Genomic DNA, 11,249 nt, shown 5'->3' on the forward strand with positions numbered 1-11,249 from the left:
TGTTTCAACGCGGCTAGTTCGCTTGCGGTGTGCGCGTTGGTGTCGTTACCGTTGCTTTGGTTATCGTTATCTCGCATAGGTGCTTAGTCGGTGGTTCGTTTTGTGGCGAACAGGTGTCGACGATACTGCGCCGTTTAAGCTTCGACGTTTGCAGCGAGAGGAGCAAGGATCTTTGCTATCGCCGTGATTTGGTCAACTGCCGCCTTCTGCGCCGCTTCTTGTAGGGCGAGGCGTGCCAGGATAGTTTCCATAGATGCAGGATGAGGAAGTGGAGTTACTGGTGTAGGTGTAGGTGTCACCTCTGGAGCCGGTGTCACCTCGAGAGCTTCGCGCTCCTCGCCTGACGAAGAACTGTCGTTGCTAACGACCATAGTTCTGACGTTACTTTGCTAGTAGTCCCACGGTGGGCGCCAACTGTTTGATCGGAAAACGGTAATAAATAAGATATGGGTTTAAACAAAGACATCTTATTAATGGTCGGAGAAAAACGTTCAGTCGGTTACAAGGGAAACGAAGAGAGTGCGACAGAAAGGAAGCCGGTGGCTCGATGAGCTACCGGAAAAGTACAACTAACGGCGAGATGAAGCAAAGGTGAAAACCCTAATCTAGCCGCCAAGTGTTAGTCAGTGATTTCGGATCCTTCTCTCGTTGTCTCCCCTTTCCCTTATATAGACGTCCTGATGCCTCGTCCTTGACCTAATTTAAGCCATCTTGGTGGGTCTCCTCTGCTGGGCCGAGAAGCCCGTAGGCGTCCGAGCAGCCGCTGAGCCGAATGTACTTCAGTCGATGATGATTGACTAAAAGTACTCAAGAGTCAAGCCGAGAGACCTGACTCTTGAGCCGACCGATCGAGCCGTCGCTCTACCTAATCCGGGTCAGGCCTTTCTATTCCTCGGGCCTTGTGGGATGGTCAAATCCATCCTCTACAAAGAAGAAGACGGCGAAGAGCAAACTGAGAGCAGAAGCCTTTGAGACTTTTGACATTGTTGCTTGGTGTTTCTTGATCTCTCTTGCCTTGTGAATGTGTGTGTGTTTTGAGCTTTATGAGGGCTTTATTTATAAGTGGCCATTTTGAGTTTGGAGCAGAGAGGTGTTCGATAAGGAGAAAAAGGTTGGCATTTTAACGTTGGGTTTCTACCACTCACCTAAACTATTCGAACTAAGGCTTCATGATTTGAGCATGACCTTGAGAGATGTATCGCCATTCACAGTTTTTATCTACAAAGTTCATAGCCAACTATTATCAGATTCAAAAATGTATTGTATAATTAATAGCTAATTATCACAAGATTCAAAAAATTATTGTATACTAGTTGTGCTTTCATGGATCAAGATTTCGCAGACGTAATTATTTGTAACTATGCTCTATGTATATACCAATAGTACATCATATATGTGATGAAGCAGCCGGATACTGGATACGTGATCAAGTACAACATGTCAAACCGGATTACAGTAGGGTCATCACATTAATCATATTTAAAAAGCCCAAAACAAAAGGACCAACGCACAAGAAGAAAGTTTGATTACTAACAGAGTAATAGACAAGACAAATGCTTACATGCTTTCACAATCACTCGACGTATACACACACTAAAACACTCAAAAAAGCAAAGAAGAAAGGAAACAAGGGAACAAGACATGAGTGTGTATAATTTTGAGGCGGTGATGGTTTCAGGGGACGACGGAGGGAGTAGCGGCCGTGGAGGAGGAGCATTTATTAGGGTGAGCAAGACGAGATATTGAGATGGCGGAGATAATGAGCATAAGGACCACACCGGCGAAGGCGGCGATCAATGCTCCGGCGCCGTGATCGCAGTAAGTGGCGAATCTATCACAGATTTTGTCCCATCTCGCGTGTTTGTTCCCATTCTTCCCCACTTCCGATATGAACGCCGCCGCGTTAGCTGCCGCCGAAATCAGTGTCACATTCAGCTGTGTTTAACGTTTAGCGCACGAGCCATGAAGAAGCCAAGTCAGCCAAAAATTCGGAAAATGCAGTTTTTCTAAACTAATATTCGACAAAGATATGCCAGTATTGTTTCCAAATTCATGAAATGAACATACTATATTTTGCATAATATTAGAACCTATATTAAATTAAAAAAAATTTAACATCTACTAGTCCACCTTCTCCAACTAGTTGGTCTAGTCGTTAACAACTAAGGACTTTAAGAAACATTAACATATTCATTTGTGTACCTATGTATATATTTACCATCTCGAGAATATATTCATAGAACTGTACATACGTATATGTTTATCATGTGGAGATTATATATTCATATAATTGTACATATGTGATATGTATGTTTACCATGTCGAGAATGGCGACGGAGAGAAGACGAAAACTAGTGAACTCCATTTTCCCTCCAAATAGATGCACAGCAATCATCAACATGTTGTGGAAGCTCACCATTGCATTAGCTACTACAAAGAACCTATTTTCCCCACGCCAAGAATCATCAACAAGATTGGTCTACAAACAACTAACATTTGAAATCTCAAATTTATAATTTAAAGCAATGATGGCTTACACGAAAGCTGGAGTGTGTTGGAACTTAGCGGTGAAAGTAGCTTTGACCGGAGTATTTCCAACGTTTCCCACAACAAACGTCTTTGTCTCTTTGTTCAATCCCATCACAATGGCTGCAGATAGCGTAGCCGAGAAGGCAAGTACTCTTAGCCCTAAGAGTACTTTGCAGCTTTTAGTACTTGTAGCAGCCAATACAAGCTTTGAAACCGCCATTTGCTTAAGAGGTAATTGTTTTGTGTTGTAATGTGTGAAAGAGTGTTGTGTTTGTGTGAGTATATATATATATATATATATATGTGAGTTTGAGTGTCTGTATTTGGTCTTTTGTCTGACAATCTAACTTTGTAGGGTTAATTTTAGGTGTTGGTGGTTGTGAAGGTTCAGTCAAAAAAAATCAAAACTTAGATTTCTTATCTCTTTTTATTTTGTTTGTTTGTTATGTGGCAAGTTAACTTACTCTTGGGACAATCTCAGCTACCCAAAACTTAAACAAGTATTGACTTCTTGACTTTTCATTTGCGTTCTTTTCTATGAAATTTAAAACACGATTGTTTGATTGTATTTTTTTCATTTAAATATAGTGTAATATTTCTAATGAATCACATTAGCTTTTGTACACTTCAAGCAATTTTTTGCTTACAAAATGGAATACCACAAGATTGTTTTTGAAAGGCTAAAAACGTTTAGAATTTAGAAAAGGCTCTATAAGGAGATGCATTGATAAACAAAACGACAGAAACAATTGAACTAATCGTAAAAGAACATTTCATTCATGCATTAAAACATTTTGTGAACTTTAGGTTTCAATCTGTTTCTCTTATTCCTTAGGCGTTAACAAGCCCTCATATATATACAAAGCCAATCTCGAGTTTATAGGAAAGTTTACATAATAAAGATATGACTCAATCTTAATACATGGGATCTTAGCATATCCCAATACCTCCCCTCAAGTTGGAACATACAAATTTTTAAAGCCTAATTTGTGAAGAAAAACATCAAACTCCTTCTTACCCAATGCCTTCGTTAGTATATCAGCCCGTTGATCTTTCGAGGCGACATGAAATGGCTTCACATACCCTCTAATAATGTCCTCACGAACGAAATGACAATCCGATTCCACATGTTTAGTTCTCTCATGAAAAACTGCTTTGTTACTAATATAGATAGCTGATTTACTATCACACATTATTGTCATTTGCTTCTCACGACTAATGTCGAACTCAGACAATAGAGTCCTCAGTCATTGAAGTTTTGCTGTCAAATCTGCCTTTGCTTTGTATTCCGCATCTGCGGAAGAGCGAGAAACTGTATCTTGTTTTTGCGTTCTCCAAGAAATTGGTGAATCACCAAACTGCACTATCCAGCCCGTAAGCGAACGCCGGGTCAGTGGACATCCTCCCCAATCTGAGTCACACCATCCCGTCAAGTGTCTTGGCGAACCAGCACGTAGTAAAATACCTTGCCCTATCATTCCCTTCAGATATTGAACCACTTTGAATGCAGCCAGCCAATGGTCCTCACGCGGTTTATTCATAAACTGTGAGAGAATATGAATAGAATATGCAAGATCAGGTCGAGTAGCTGCCAAATATATAAGACGCCCCACCAGGCGTCGGTATGTTTCGGGATCAGCCAGATATACACTGTCTGAGTTCGCAAGCTTGTGATTTTGCTCGATTGGAGATCCTGCGGGACGACATCCAAGAAGGCCAACTTCAGCTACTATATTAGACGCATATTTCCTTTGGCAAAGATAGATGCCCTCCTTACTCCTTGCGACTTCCAAACCCAAAAAAAATACTTAACTGGTCCAAGATCTTTCATATTGAAACATGTTGATAAGTAATCCTTAAATAGTTGAATATCTTGAGGCGACGTGCCGAAGATTATCAAGTCATCAACATAAATCAGTATACGCAGCCGAACTCCTTTCTTATGATATACGAAGAAATAATGATCAGACCGTGACTGCTTACATCCATACGCTCGGAGAGTATGAGAAAGCTTTGCGAACCAATACCGGGGAGCTTATTTCAATCCATATATTGACTTTTGGAGTTGACACACATGTTTCTCCTTTGTCTCTGAACCCTGGTGGCAGTTTCATGTATACTTCTTCCTGTAAATCACTATGCAAAAATGCATTGTGGACATCCATTTGATGCACTTCCTGATCATCTTTTGCCGCAATATCAAGAAAAAGACGAACTGTCGTCATTTTCGCCACTGGTGCAAACCTTTCCGTGTAAGGAATCAACGAAGACGGCAGAAGCTTCGTCGTCACTGTCGTACTTGTGAAAGAAGTGCGGAGACGTCGTCGAGATTCAAGTCAACAGAGAGGTTTAGAGAGGGAAATATGCTGGTGTAGATACTGGTTTTGGAGAGCTGGTGGTGGAGTCTAATAGATCATCATTTTTCTTTTGCCAATTATTTATATTTGATATTGGGTCTTTCCAAATAACATGTATAGAGCTGTGATTTGGATTACGTTAGTTTTGACTGAAATTGATGATAAAATTTGTTTCGAGTTATTTTCATAGTTTTTTCTTTTTAAAATTGTTTTGTCTTTCAATAACAGTGGATTTGATTTAGTTTTTATAAATTATTAATTAAATAACAGTGGATTGCAAATAATTTGTAGTTACTTTAGATAAATGTCATATTCAATAACACTTGATTTGAAATCTTTTTAGAAATCATTAGTTGAATAACATTTGATTTTAAAACAATACCAAAACACTTTAAAATTCACAGTTCAATACACCCTCCCTAGTGTTTTCTTGTAGTGGAGAAAAGACCCGTAGCTACGGATAATTGCTTACGGCAAAGAACAAAAGCATTTGGAACCACATTGTTTGCACCCAACATCGCACTCTCCGTTAACCAATCTTATGTCTTCCGCAATATTCTTTTTAATTAAGAGAAGAAATGTTGATTTTTGAATCTGGATTTGATGTATTCTGAGATTATAACACGGATCTGATGTTAGATTATCTGAAATAGGTTTATTAGAAGGATCACAGTTGATAAGATAAAGTATATGAAATCGTGCCAAAGACAATAAATTAGCTAACAAACATCGGTGATAATTAGATGAGCTTTTATCTCCATATTTTATCTTTATTTCATTTTAAATCACTAAATTTTACCAATGATGCAGTATCTTTATTTTTAAAAGTTAAAACCTACATCAAGTTTCTATTAATTTTTACCAATCATACTTTAACTTTACTTTTAAAGCTACAACAAAAAAAAAAAAAAAAAAAAATTTCTTTTCTTGTATATTTTAAGCAAAAAATCTACATCCTCTTTTTATAGGTTGTAGAATCTAAAAAATGGAAAACTATCTATAATATAAAATAAATTAGATAATCATAAATAAAAATATTTATAACTATTTTGATTTAGTTTTGGGTGTTTTTAAAATTATTAAAATATTTTGAATAAAAGAAATATTATTTGCATTTCACATTTTAAATAATAGTAAACTTTGATAATTTATAAAAATAATATTAATATAAATTATTTAATTGATAAAAATAATTGTTTCATATATAAATCACATGGTTCAAATATTTTATTTTAAAATATCTACAGTGTATAAATTACGGCTACAACAAATTTAACTACAGCAGAAGTCTCTGCATAAAAAACTACAATAACAACTTTACAACTATAACCGACTTACCTACAGCTAAACTTCTACGGCTAAAGTTTTTCAGTAACAGTCGAACCAATCACCACCAATGTTTTAAGACGATAAATCTATACATTTTAATTTTCTATAGATTTCCGTGTTTGTAAATGTTCCTTTTTCAGAACGATTTCCTCTCTATTTGTAAGAAGTTGGCTAGGTATTTTTCATTTCTTTTGCTGATTTGATTTTCTATTACCGTTTTTACTGCTGGACCGAATTCGTCTACTCAATGAGTTGATAATAGACATAACTTGTCTCTAATAATAAATCCCTTAGTTTATTTCAAAAGACATAATCGTTTTCGTTGAACTAGAAAGAATAGTTTCATTTATATTATGTTGGATTAAATTTGCGATTTTTGGTATGGTTTGAATTGGGGTGAGTTGAGTCATTGGATTAAACTCCTTAACACACATTCAGAGTTTTACTCAGATCATGTGAATTAATAAATGAACACTAAAAACAAGAATCTAAAATTAAATTAAAATTTTGATTTTTAGTCTCTGAAACTGAATTTAAAATGAATAAAAAGAGTTTAAAAAACGTTGCTAGAAAGATAAGAATGTGATCATAAAATGGATAATTCAAGCAAACAAATTAATGTATAGGAAAATTACATGGATAATAAATATATAAAACAAACAAAATAGATCATCGACACAAAGACAAACAATATTTTCTTAAAGAAATGTATAATGAAAAAATTCAAGCTTTTTGTGTCGCAGCCGCAGTAGTTTCTGGAGCCTTGGCCGGAGTTACAACCACTGGAGCCTCTGTGACCTTAGTGGGTGGAGTTTAAGCTACTTGCACTGAGGCAACAAATTCTTTTTTGACCTCCTCCATTGGCTTCTTCTCTTCCACAGCTGGCTTCTTCTCCTCTTCCACGACTAGCTTCTTATCTTCCACAATCGCCTTCTTCTCCTCTTCCGTGGATGGCTTCTTCTCTTCCACCACCGCCTTCTTCTCCTCTTCCACGGCTGGCTTCTTCTCCTCGGCAGCAGCGGGGACAGGAACAAATGTCGGATTAACCTCTTCTTTCTTCTCTTCAACTATTTCTATCTCTTTTTCACTACTTGGAGTTCCCTCTTCTTTGAAAGGTTCATCAGTTTTCACGACTTCCTCCACAATTTCTACCTCTCGTGACTTTTCCACCGCCGGGAGAAACAAACATACTTTCTCAAATATGAATGTTACTGGTCCAGAACCGGTAGATGAAGTTTCACATGCAGCCTTTGATCCGGGGAATCCTAAATTTATAAATCACATAAAAGGAAAATTAATGCATATCCTATATGAAATACTAACCATGGATGGACATTGTGACGTTTATGAGAGTGTGAATTTCTTATATAATTTATGAGAGTGCTCATTTTTTTTATGCATCTAATTTTTGTATTCAAAATATACCAACAAACATCAATACGGATCATTAGGGTATCTATAAACACTATCCAACTTTTTACCACTTTGTATAAAGGTCGAACACAAGAAAGGACAGGTTAGATAACTTGAATCATTTCAAAAAATCAAAACCGATAATCCTAGTGAACATACAATAATAGTATGTCGTACTCAACCGGTTTTAAGAAAGATAGAAATACGTACCAATTTCGACAAGTGCCTCGAGGAATTTGTGCACTTCGGCAGAGTGTTTCGTTAAACCATCCTCCTTAGGCTCCCTCACCAAAGCCTACATATATACACATTATAATGATGAGAAATTTGTAACCACTAGTGATTAATTGTAAAATTTATAAGAGAAATAATACCTTGAGTACAGCAGACCTTGGCTTCCAGTTCTGTCCTCTTCTCCTCAATCTCCTTGTTTATTGCTTCCTGAAAATAAATTAAAGAATCACAACAATCATACACGTATAATATGTAATTTTAATTTATAGATCTAAATACCTTAGAATCATCGAAGGTTAAGCTCTTGCTAGCCTCAACAACCGCAACAGATTTCTTTGTTGGGCTTTTCTCAAACAATTTCTTTATTGTTGGAAAAACCCTTGATTTCCAGTAACCCATACTTTTCGTGTCTTTAATAATCATAAAAACAAATTATTCTAAACTTTTCTATATTTATAGTTACATGAACTGATGAACATGCTGGAAACAAAAGATCCAATCTTTTAACGTAAACGATTAAAACGAGACAAGATTACCTTTGTAATTTATACAGTAATACGCATATGTCAACACATTTATGGTTTATGTATAGAGCTCCCTAGTTTTAATTGCTAAAGACTCTGAACAAAATATCAAAATTAGAAAATAAGAAAGAGAAAAAGACAAAAATAGCACTAAATCAAGTTTTTGTTCCCAAACTAGCACTCAAGGTCAAAAGTCACAAAAATAGCACTTAATGTTTTATCAAAAGTCACAAACTTAGGGTTTAGAGTTAAAGGGTAGGATTTAAGATTTAGGGTTTAGGGTTTAGGGTTTAGAGTTTAGGGTTTAGGGTTTATGGTTTAGGATTTAGGGTTTAGAGTTTAGGGTTTAGGGTTTATGGTTTAGGATTTAGGGTTTAGAGTTTAGGGTTTAGGGTTTATGGTTTAGGATTTAGGGTTTAGAGTTTAGGGTTTAGGGTTTATGGTTTAGGATTTAGGGTTTAGAGTTTAGGGTTTAGGGTTTAGAGTTGAGAAATGAGGTTTTGGGGATAAGATTTCAAATTTTGAAAAATAAAAAAAATTAAAATTTTCAAAGGATAAACTTAAAAATGTGCTATTTTGGTCATTTTAGTTTTCGAGTGTTATTTTTATGATATAAACTTAGAAATGTGCTATTTTGGAGATTTGCCCAATAAGAAACGTATCTTTCACGTCTAAATAATCGATAATGCTTCTATACACTAATTCATATATATTTTTGTTCTTGATGATACTTACTTGAGATGATTTTCTTGAGGCTCTTGGTTAGTTCTCCAACTATTAAGTTGCTGTTTGCCTGATTTTTAAGAGGCCCCGTTCGTATTATAGAAGGGATCATCTACTATTCACCCTATGCTTTTCATCTAAATGACGTATCTGCCCTTTCTATTTAAAATCGTTCTATACCTTTTCTCCGTTGGCGCCAGGACCGATTCTGTTGTATGCTCGGCAAGTTCGGTTAACAATAGTAAACCCGAACCAGTTACGCAGTCTAAATGAAAACGTATATTATATACATATATCTTTTTACGTACTTTCTCTATTATCTTCCAAGATTTGATTAACTCTGTATAGAATATGAACCGAACTTTTGTATTTTTATCATTTTGAGTTCCCGGTTTTCTTCCAAAACCGAGTCAGGCTCAAAGAGAAGACGTACAGATCAGTTGAATTGGCATATACGTATTTTACAAGATATTTACCGGCTGGCACTGGTATTGCAATTACAGTTGGCAAATTTACAAAATGGGACATGCCATGGGGATCTGTAAGCATCAGGTAGTCCATATCTAATACTCCCTCTATTTCATATTGTAAATAATTTTAGTTAAAAGCACTAATATTAAGAAATTGTTGCTTTTGTAAAAACTATTATTTAATTAATAAACTCAACCTATTATAAAAAAGCTAGCATTATTTGATTGGTTACACAATATTCAATAAAGAGAAAATGTGCATTGAAATATGAAAACTACTTATATTGTGAAACAAACATTTTTTGCTAAAACTACTTACAATATAAAACGGAGGGAGTATTAAACTTTATAAGCTATATTTGTCTACAAATTTTATTCATAATTTAATTAAATGTGTGTATATATATTGGTTATGGTATTTTGTCAACTTAGTGGCTGTTATTTTCATTACTTGTCTTCATTTAAAAATTTAATTAGTACTAGATTAAGAACTTCGCCTTGCGCGCAGTAAACATTATATATAAATTATTTTTACCTATTATATATTCTTTTATATATTATGAAATAACAAATTTATATTGAATAATTTTATATATATAATTAAATTGATGTGAACACATGAATAAATTTTATTAATAGAAACAAACACTTTTTCTATTTTATATGACATGTAATTGAAATGTAAATTATATTAACATAGATATATAGTACATTTATAATATCGATATCTATTAAATAAAGATTTCTATTCATATTGTTTTTTGATCATTTGTATTTTTATTTAAAAAAAAATTAAATCACTGCTAACAAAATTTTCATTGTGTGATGTTTAATAGTTTTAGTAATTTATAATTTAAAAAAAAAAATGAATGCAAATTTAAAATTTAAATATTAAGTTGTCAATGTTTGTACACAGCTTTTATCAAAAAAAATGTTCAAAGAAATTTCAAAATTAAAATATTTATGTAGTTTTTATATGGTATACAGTTTAATTTAAATGATATTAATATATATATATATATATATATATATATATTAATATTTATTGAATGGGACTTCTTACTTTTATGATTTTGTAATCATTTGTATTTTGTCATAACAAAAATTTTAAACCATGGATCTCAAATTTTTTTAATGTGAGAATTTTAACAATTTTAGTAATTTATAACCTTTTTTTTAATTCATAATATAACATATACGAAAAAAATAAATATTTATTTTAGGGTTAATGTGGTTGTTTAATTTATTTTAATAAGTTAAAATTAAAAAATGATAGATGATAGATTAATTTTAATCAAATCTTTATTGTTCAAAATTATTGATTGTCATATATATTTTAGCCACATTGGACAATTCCATAATTTTATTTAAGGAAATAATGAAGAACATTAATAATTAATTTATAGTTAGTTTAATAAAAATCTTATTAAATATTTAAATGGACCAACCTATTTCTCTAATAATTCTAAGAATAATAATTGTGGTGATGACACGTGGCTACATCAACTGTTGTAGTTTTTTTTTAATATATAATGGATTATTTTCTATCTATATCCCCTATAGATTATTTTATTTAGCATAATTAATTACTTTCTCAAGATAGACATCCCACCCTCAATATCTAAGGACAAAGCATGAAATCCTAATCTTTCGCAACATGGTATGCACTT

At 33.9% G+C, this 11,249-nt stretch overlaps 2 protein-coding genes and 1 pseudogene across 2 annotated transcripts; all 3 read right to left on the reverse strand.

The window, feature by feature from the left end:
* LOC106324170 overlaps nt 1-984 on the reverse strand; it is a 9,709-nt pseudogene extending 8,725 nt beyond the window's left edge.
* A 437-nt stretch (nt 985-1,421) lies between these two features.
* On the reverse strand, nt 1,422-2,786 carry LOC106326087 (CASP-like protein 1B1). The gene is made up of 3 exons (XM_013764118.1): nt 2,538-2,786; nt 2,318-2,441; nt 1,422-1,935 (listed from the first exon to the last, which is right to left on the reverse strand). The coding sequence occupies exons 1-3, from the start codon at nt 2,747-2,749 to the stop codon at nt 1,675-1,677; spliced, it is 597 nt and encodes a 198-aa protein (XP_013619572.1). The 5' UTR covers nt 2,750-2,786; the 3' UTR covers nt 1,422-1,674.
* Nucleotides 2,787-7,028: 4,242 nt separating this feature from the next.
* LOC106326586 (plasma membrane-associated cation-binding protein 2-like) lies at nt 7,029-8,261 on the reverse strand. Its single transcript, XM_013764521.1, has 3 exons — nt 8,184-8,261; nt 7,188-7,409; nt 7,029-7,145 (listed from the first exon to the last, which is right to left on the reverse strand). The coding sequence occupies exons 1-3, from the start codon at nt 8,259-8,261 to the stop codon at nt 7,029-7,031; spliced, it is 417 nt and encodes a 138-aa protein (XP_013619975.1).
* Nucleotides 8,262-11,249: the final 2,988 nt, after the last annotated feature.

The sequence above is a fragment of the Brassica oleracea genome, chromosome C2 (genome assembly GCF_000695525.1).
Source record: "Brassica oleracea var. oleracea cultivar TO1000 chromosome C2, BOL, whole genome shotgun sequence".
In the NCBI taxonomy this organism is placed as follows: Eukaryota; Viridiplantae; Streptophyta; class Magnoliopsida; order Brassicales; family Brassicaceae; genus Brassica; species Brassica oleracea.

Bases quoted from the DNA above. Each gene is read 5' to 3' on its own strand.
- LOC106326087 (XM_013764118.1), bottom strand. From the start codon at position 2,749: ATGGCGGTTTCAAAGCTTGTATTGGCTGCTACAAGTACTAAAAGCTGC. The intron at 2,442-2,537 runs GTAAGCCATCAT...TGGGGAAAATAG, and splicing joins CAACACACTCCAGCTTTCGT to GTTCTTTGTAGTAGCTAATG. The intron at 1,936-2,317 runs GTAAACATACAT...CGTTAAACACAG, and splicing joins CCGTCGCCATTCTCGACATG to CTGAATGTGACACTGATTTC.
- LOC106326586 (XM_013764521.1), bottom strand. From the start codon at position 8,261: ATGGGTTACTGGAAATCAAGGGTTTTTCCAACAATAAAGAAATTGTTT. The intron at 7,410-8,183 runs GTTGTTGAGGCT...TTCATATTTGAG, and splicing joins CAACAAAGAAATCTGTTGCG to AAAGTATGTTTGTTTCTCCC. The intron at 7,146-7,187 runs GTGGTGGAAGAG...GAGGAGAAGAAG, and splicing joins TGGAAGAGGAGAAGAAGGCG to GCGATTGTGGAAGATAAGAA.